We start from the raw sequence: 8,365 nt of genomic DNA, 5'->3' as shown, positions 1-8,365 counted from the left end.
ATCTGGGCCGTCAGTCACGCGGCCGCGACACATCTGTGTGTGTCTTGACTGATTTGTTGGAGGTCGCGCTTGAACGCACAGGAACTTACACACACACACACACACACACACTGTGTGTGTGTGTGTGTGTGTGTGTGTGTCGGGAGAGCGATGACGTACATAACAAGTGTCGGCAGTTATCTGGGCCGTCAGTCACGCGGCCGCGACACATCTGTGTGTGTCTTGACTGATTTGTTGGAGGTCGCGCTTGAACGCACAGGAACTTACACACACACACACACACACACACACACGCACACGCACGCACGCACACACATGCCGCAGAACAGGTCAGCGACGGGGTATCCAGCCTTGAGTATTTAAGTCACACACACACACACACATAACAGCACAGTTCTGTCTAGGTCTCACACACACACACACACACACACACACGCGCGCGCGCGACAGCGCAGTTCCGTCGGGTTGTGGAAAAGCTGGCTGAGCAAACAAACGTCCTTGCTCGTGTTTGTTGTGCTCGTTATCATCCCCAAGAGTTTGCTCCGTGAGCAGCGCCGACTTTGCCTGGAGCGCCAACGCAAATGTAACCACGTCACCGCGCCTGTACGCTGTGTTCATCGGCCCGTCAAATGCGTTCTTTTAAAGAAAGGAAAACCGTTCAAGCTGGTATTTTTGAGACGTTTTTGTGAGGTTTTCTGTTCCGTGTGGCCTTTCGGCCACACGGAAACTACATTTCAGATCGCTGGAAATTCAACCCAGTATGAATAGGTTGAAACTTAATTCTTTTTTTTTTCCCCCTTCAAACGTTCCACATATAGCTGACCAAATCTCTGATACCTGATCACAACTTCTTCGGAAGTCAGACCAGTAGTAGGAGATGTCGTTTTGTCATATGTTGAGAGGCAGATATTTATTGACTTTTGACCTGAGGTATGTGCTTCCAAGCTGCAACTATTTTGCCAAGGTTGCTCTACCTTCAGTTTTGTCTTCCTTCGATCTTTGAATCACAATAATAGAAGAAAAATGATGAGTATCCAGAACGGCGCGCTGCGTTTACAAGATTCCAGCGTTTTGAAAGTCCCCCGAACACACCATGTTGCTTGCATGGCAAGCTTACAGCATAAGTGACTCTGCGCGTGCTTGAAAGGGGAAGTCAACCCAAACGTTTTCTTGACAGTAATATATTCCGTGCGCCTCCGCTCGTCTAAACACAGCATTCTGATTAATATTTTTGTGCAATATGAGTTAAGCAGTAAGCAGCGTTTAGCCAGCTCAGGCTGCGGCCATTGTGCCACTTTCGGTCAACTGAAAATGACATCGCACTTGCTCGAGGCTCAGCTAACAACCGATCACGGCTCATCTGTTTTCCGAAGCTGAGTAGGAGGCCATTGAAATATCGAATTTCCCGAAGTTCCCTCATGTGAAATTGACCACAGTGTGAACTAGCATGTTGTTGTCTGTGTCCGAGCAGGAATTAAACTTGCTCGTTGCTTTTTTATTTATGTATTTATTTATTTTTTAAATAGTCACGGCAGCAGTCAGGAAAATTGGCAATTGTAGCGACCAAACTGCTAAATTTCCATCGTTGACTTTGTTTTGGAAACAAGCCCCTTTCTTCCTCTGTTTGCTGTCCTATTGTTAGTGTAAGCAGTGCCGGTCAGTGAAGACACGCTTTGATCTTTGGAAGCCGCAAAAAAAAAAAAAAAAAAAAAATCTTCCTGACAAACAAACTACAGTTATTGTATGGAATTGATTAATTATCCTGCCTTAGGTCAATGTGTTAGATTTTTAGCATTACAAAGAGCCGAAGGTCGATGTCAATATCTCATCGCAACCATGATTTCTGAAGAGCTCCTTGGTGAGGCGCGTTCACGTCTGGTCTGAACAGGTCCGTTTAAAAATCAGACCCGCTTTGTCTCTGCGGGCCACTTGCACAGGATGAGTGCTTTTGACAACACACATCTTTTATGGGCATCAGCCCTGCAGCTAGTATATAATCAGCATTAGTGCTCGCTCAGCTGTGTCGTTTTATTGTTTCCGCGCTTGCGCTTGGCCAATTTCCATTTTCTCGCCGTTGTTGTTGTTTTCCCGCCAGAGTCCCTTTTGTCCCTGTTGTCGGACATGTTTGACATTGAAACTCGACCTTGGCGCGCGCAGCTGCGAAAACAGTCTGAGAGAAGAAATGGGAGCATCTGCAAAAGTTTCTGCCAGATTGCAAGGAGGTGGAATTTATTTTGAACTAAATTAGAACAAAGGCAAATTATTACAATTACTAATCAGGAGGGGGAAAAAACAGCTATTAATCGGTGGCCATGTTTTTCACAAAAGTCATATTTCCGATTTTAAACAGATTTGACCCTCTACGCTTACAGAAAAATAAAATGACAATGGCATTATTAAAAACACGTTTTGCTTTCTGTTTTATTTTCCCCTTCTGCAATTTATTTATCTTGATTGCAAGCTTTAAAACTGTTTCACCCCCCAATGTTAATTTGCATCAACTTCCACAGAAATAATAGATTTTATTATTTTTTTTTTAACAAAAAAAATTGAAATGTTCATCAATTTAACCCAGAAAATGAGCGGTCAAACTCTTCTTCGGCGTTCCGATTTGCTGTCATCATAGTGAAGTCTAAAGCGCCACCTATTGTTTGGATAACAAACTGCAAATGCATTTCAGTGGGCTGCTTTTTAACGTTCCAAAAGCATCCAAAAGTCCGCATTCAAGTGTGGATTTTTTATTTCTAAATGTTTTCCGAAATATCTGACCTAGCCCGACGTCGCGTCCCTCATACGGGAAGCTGGCAAAACAGATGGGCCGCCCGTGCTTCCCGTCTGCAGTCTAGCATGTGTCATTAATGCCGGGACCGCTGCGCCTGCCTCGCATAATTGCTCTTTCGTTCCCCTCCGCTTCTTCAGACGTGAGGGGGTCCACGCTACGGAGGGACTTTGATTAAAAACACGAGGCTCCTTAGCCGCGCTCCCTTCGCCTGCCTCTTACCCCTCCTCCACCTCCATTGCGCTGTTCCACATCCTGTCTGTAAGCGCACCGGAATTCCTCAAATGCTTGTAACTACATCGCACCTAAAATTTTATATCACCCTTCTGGCTGCCGCTGTCTTTTTAAGAGCCGTTTCTCGAACCCCCCCCCCCCCCGTCCTGCGGAGGCTCACTGGTGCTGACATTCCCGCAATGTCCCCTATCACGTTGAATCCGTCAGCCTCGTGGTTTGCCCTTTCAGTCGGACGATGAGACATTCCTGCCGAAGCGTGCGCACGGGCGCGTGCGCGCACGCCTGGCGATGATGTCAAATCTCGACGCTAATAGGCCTAAGCTTCGCGTTGGCCCCCACTGGGGGTCTTGCAGTCGCTGCCGAAAACACGTGTACGTTGCTCTGTGGAAACTTGGCTTTAAATACTTGCCGCCAAGCAGAGATAAAACGCCACTGTGGGGATCTTGTGATTTTCATTTGATTGTTTGGAAGGCCTGCGTCGGCGCTCGCAAGGCCCCCCAGGGTCTTTCTTGTGACTAATTAATTTCCAGCATGCAGGGGTAGAGGCCAGAGCTCGTGGGCCTGCCTCCTGCCACTGGTGCGTGTTTGCGAGGAGAAAGAGGAAGAAGAAGGAAGGAAGGGAGGGAGGGAGGCTTTGCTCCGGCTTGACTGCTGCGCCTCAGCCTGCGGGGAAGAGGTGGAGGGAGGGGAGGGGTGCGGCGGCGGCGGCGGCGGCGGCGGCGGGGCGGTTGAGGTTTTGACGAGCAGAGCGCAGAAAATCGATCCGGGGGCCTCGCTTCTCAGCCTCTTTCCGGACGCACGAGTCCTCCTCTCCCGGGAATTAGATAACAGCTTGTAAAAGCCCTCCACCGCCAGGCGCTGCACTCGCCTCCTTGATTCCGCTGCCGTCGCACCTCCCCCACCCCCCTTGCCCGCCTTTCCCAGCCCGCCTGCCCGCTTGTCCACCAGATATTGAATTCATCCCTTTCCAATTGGCTTTAATTGGACGCGCCGCTTCTCCCCATAACTGTGTGGATATTGCATATTATCAGCACGTTAATATTTTATTAGATTTTAATTGGCCTTTGTTGTTTGCCTCAGCGCCCCGCTGCGCCCGTTGAACGCGCCGCCGCCGACGCCTGTGTGCCTTTGTGTGTTTGTGTTTGGAAAATACCAAACAATGGCTTTCCTTCTCCGCCTCCGTTGGTCAGTCTCCCCTTTCACCGAGAGTCAACAAAACTGCCATGTCAGGGATGTAACAGAAGCGCCAAGAACGTTTTCTCATCTTGTGCCTCACAAGCAGCGCCCACCCAAAGCAGGACATGCATGACCTTGTCGGCTTGGTGCCTGGACATTAGGGTTCGCCTTGGAAAACGAGAATGTAGCCTCCCTCCGCCTTTGAGTGGGGAGACGGCTCCTGAATGTTGTTTGTGTTTGTGCACCAAACAGCCTTTCAGAGTGCCCGCATCCTTCTTGGAGTTCTTGGAGGGTGTGCTGCCGAGCGCTCCCCCTGGGGACTCCGTCGTTCGACTGGGGGACTTCACTGCTCACGTGGGCAATGACAGTGAGACCTGGAAGGGCCCCGCACGGTCTGAACCCGAGTGCTGTTCTATTATTGGACTTCTGTACTCGTCACAGATGGTCCGTGACGAACGCCGTGTTCAAACACCCCAGGCCGCAGTTCAATGATCGACTTTGTAGTCGTGTCGTTGGATTTGCGGCCGCATGAAGAGAGGGGCGGAGCTGTAAACTGATCACCACGTGGTGCGTCGGCTCCGATGGAAGGGGAAGTATTGTGAGGGTTTGATGGGAACTCCTGGCAGAATCACATGTCGGAAAGAATTTTAACTCCCACCTCTGGAAAAACTTTGCCCACGTCCCGAGTGAGGCAGGGGACATCAAGTAGGAGTGGACCATATTTTGTTCCTCCATTGTTGAGGTGGACGATCGGAGCTGTGGCCACAAGGTTGTTGGTGCCTGTGTGGCGGCAATGCCCGAACCCGCCGGTGGTAAGGGACTCCGTCAAGCTGAAGAAAGAGTCCGATCAGGCCTTTTGAACGCAGCTTCAGCAATTGCTGAAGCTAAACCCGGGTGTGGGAGGAGTTTGGAGAGACCATGGACAACAACTTTCGGATGGCTTTGAGGAAATTCTGGTCCGCTATCCGGCGTCTCAAGAGGGGGAAGCAGTGCACCATTAACACTGTATCGTGGAGATGGGGTGCTGCTGACCTTGACTCATGACGTTATGAGTGGGTGGGGAGAATACTTTGACGACCTCTTCAATCCCACCGCCACGCTTTCCATTGAGCAAACAGTGCCCGGAGACTCTGGGGTTGAAGTAACGGAGGTGGTCAAAAATCTCCTTGTCGGCAAAGCCCCACGGGTGGATGAGATATCCTCACGGAGTTGCGAAAGGCTCTGGATGTTATGGGACTGTTCTGTTCTTTTCAAGAAGGGGGAGCGGAGGGTGTGTTCCAATTATGGAGGAATCACACGCCTCAGCCTAGTGCTGGAAAAGAGGGTCCGTCGGGAAGTTGAGCCCCAGATTCAGGAGGAGCGGTGTGGTTTTTGTTCCGGCCATGGAACAGTGGGCCAGCTCTCAAGGTTGTTACCTCTCACACGGAACACAATCACGGAAAAAAACCCCCGACCTTTTTCTGATTCAAAGAGGTCGAAGAATTGAGCCTCACGGCGATTAAACTTCAAACCCCAATCGAGGCTTTCCGTCATCCCACCTCCGTTAGACCTCTCAAATGACCTCAGAGGATGGCAAATTTGCGGGTCGACTTCAATCTCTGTGTCCGTACCTTCCACTCCGAACGGGTATATCAGCAAATGCGAAGGTTCGGATGGTGAACTTCAGTCCCACATTTCCACCACCGCCTTTCACACACTCCAACACACCTATTCCGTGTTGGTACCTTTCGAACAGCATAGCAACACAGGAATTTAAAAAAAAAAAAAAAGCTCTCCACACAAAGGCGCTTGAGAAGTGAGCGTCTCCACTTCCCAGTCACGGCTTTCCACTGTTCCCTTCCAACAGCTGCTGTCCCGTTTTTTTTTTTTTTTTAAATACCATTGACGCAGCCAAATTCAAGGCCATTCAATGTCAGTAAAAAGGAAATAGCGTCACACCAGTAAGCATCAGGGTGTGTACGCTTTGAATGAGAACACCCTAGGTGCCTATCGCGGCGGTAATGCACACACACGCCCGCTGGCTGACACAACAGTGACAGCCGTCCAACTGAAGGAGTCCTTATCAGGCCTTTTTGGCTCTGGTATCCCAGAAGCAGGCCAAGCGGGATGTAGCTTTGGCAGTTGCTAAGGGGAAAAAAAAAAAAACTTGGGTGTGGGAGGAGTTCAATGAGGCCATAGAGAACAACTTTCAAACTTCAAGGAAATTCTGGCCCTCCGTCTGGCGTCTCAGGTTGACGAAGAGGCGTGCCATCGACATGTAACAACGTGGCTTGCTGACCCCAACACGGGGACGTTGTGGGTCGTTGGGTATAACACTTGATACACCTCAGTTCCTCTGATACGCCATCCAATGGTGAGCCTGAGGGGAGGCAGGCCTAGCTCTGAGGTCTTGGTGATAGATGAGATCTGCCAAGATTTCTTAAAAGCTCCGGATGTTATGGGGCTCACTTGGTCGACATACCTTTGCAACATCTCATAAATATCAGCCGCAGTGCCTCTGGATTGATGGACTGGGCTGCTGTGTTCCAGTTTAAGGGAACGCACTGGGGGAATTAAATGCTGTCCCGAATAGAAGCGTTCACGTATCTTCATGACGACGGGAAAGAATGACTGACATGCGAATTGATGCAGCATTTGTAGTCACGCGACGGTTTGTCTCCGTGAAAAGGGAGTTGAGCGGCAAGGCGAAGCTCTTGGTTTACCTGTCGAGCTACTCTCCCACCTAGACCCGTGCGTGCTGAGTGAAAGAACAAGATCACAGACGCAAGCGGGTGAAATGTGTTTCCTCCGCAGGGTGTCCGTAGCTCGGTTATAGAACAGTGGCTCAGAGTAGAGCCGCTGTTCCTCTGCATCGAGCGGAGCCTAAGGAGGTGGGTCGGGAATCTGGTTAAAAAGCTTCTCTGACACCTCCCCGGTGAGCTGTTCTGGGCATGTGCAACCAGGAGAAACTTTGAAGCACATAACGTTACAGGTCGACTTCAACTCCCCGTTTTCCCCGTCAGTACATTTCACAAAAAGCAGAAGAAAAGCTGCGACAAAGCATGAAAAACGAAAGAGGATCTCAGTCCTGACTTTTCTCCAATGCCTTTGACACAAGCATCGGCTCTTTTGATACTACCTCTGAAGCCGTCAAATTTGCCGGTTGACTTGAGTCCCCCGTTCCGTGTCGGTACCTTTGACACAGAGCAGTGAGCTGCAAAAAAAAAAAAAAAAAGCAGTTCCAGCTAAACATGATTCTCTCTCCTGCAGGTTTCCCTGGCTGAGGAGATCAAGCCACTAAAATGGTATCCATCTGTTTACCTGCTGGTGTCTACCTTCCCACTCATCAACAGGTAAGGCACGCGCGTGCACACGCGTATTCACAAACAATCATGTGCAGACCTTCAACCGCAAATCTTGTTGTATTTGCATATTGGCGTCACTCGTATCTTTTCGCCGCCTCCTCTTTCGCTCTCGCTTATCAGCGGCTCTTAGAAGCTCCGCTCTCCGTGTAGCAGCCAAGCAAGATTGTGTGCGCATAGTTGCGCGTGTGTGTGTGTGTGTGTGTGTGTGTGTGTGTGTGTGTGTGCGTGTGTGTTGTGGGTGTCGACCACGCACGGAGCATTTTATTGGCTTTTTTAAAGTCGGGGCTTTGTCAAGCGAGGGTTGCCGTGAGGGGGGGCGGGCGGTCCAGTAAATGATAACCTTGGCCCTGTTATTACTTCTTTGCCCACCCCCCCCCCTATACGTTAGCCATGTCTTCCGCGTAGAGCCGCTGGCGTGATTGACAGGTCAGGGTTACTAAGTGATTAGCTGCGGCGGCTCCGCTTGTCGCCGCGGCGATGTCGGCAGAGACGCAGGTCAATTACAGGGTCAACGTCTCTCAAAGGCTTTCCTCCAATCGCTGTCATGCCCCGGCTGTCAACTGACGGAGATGATCCCGCCCCCTTCCTTTCCTCCGTAAATGTCACTTTCCCTTCCGCTCTCCTTCAGTTCCAAGCGACTTTTGTCGCCGCTCCTTCCCCTAATTTGCGATTTTCCGTCTCCTCTTTTTCCCTCTCCTCCATCACACAAAGCTGCTTCCCCCACCCCCCCCTCTCCCGCTCTGCCTCCTTCCCTCCCTCCCTCTCGTTCTCTCTCCGCCTGTCTTGAGCAAACACGCTCCGCTCTCTGCCTTTCTCCCGAGAGCGCACGGGG

At 50.4% G+C, this 8,365-nt stretch overlaps 1 protein-coding gene across 4 annotated transcripts in view; it reads left to right on the top strand.

Moving 5' to 3' along the window:
* The window catches only part of LOC109530617 (cyclic AMP receptor 4), a 102,588-nt gene that overhangs the window by 64,110 nt on the left and 30,113 nt on the right, over positions 1 to 8,365 (top strand). For all 4 annotated transcript variants that reach the window (XM_019894472.1, XM_019894471.1, XM_019894470.1 and 1 more), the window contains 2 exons: positions 6,872 to 6,878; positions 7,437 to 7,521. In XM_019894472.1, coding sequence (XP_019750031.1) covers positions 6,872 to 6,878; positions 7,437 to 7,521 — 92 coding nt within the window. The remainder of the gene's footprint in view (positions 1 to 6,871; positions 6,879 to 7,436; positions 7,522 to 8,365) is intronic.

The sequence above is a fragment of the Hippocampus comes genome, unplaced genomic scaffold, assembly GCF_001891065.2.
Source record: "Hippocampus comes isolate QL1 unplaced genomic scaffold, H_comes_QL1_v1.1 scaffold96, whole genome shotgun sequence".
Classification (NCBI taxonomy): Eukaryota; Metazoa; Chordata; class Actinopteri; order Syngnathiformes; family Syngnathidae; genus Hippocampus; species Hippocampus comes.
The sequence above is the reverse complement of the archived record's forward strand: the minus strand, read 5'-3'. Positions and strand labels throughout refer to the sequence as shown.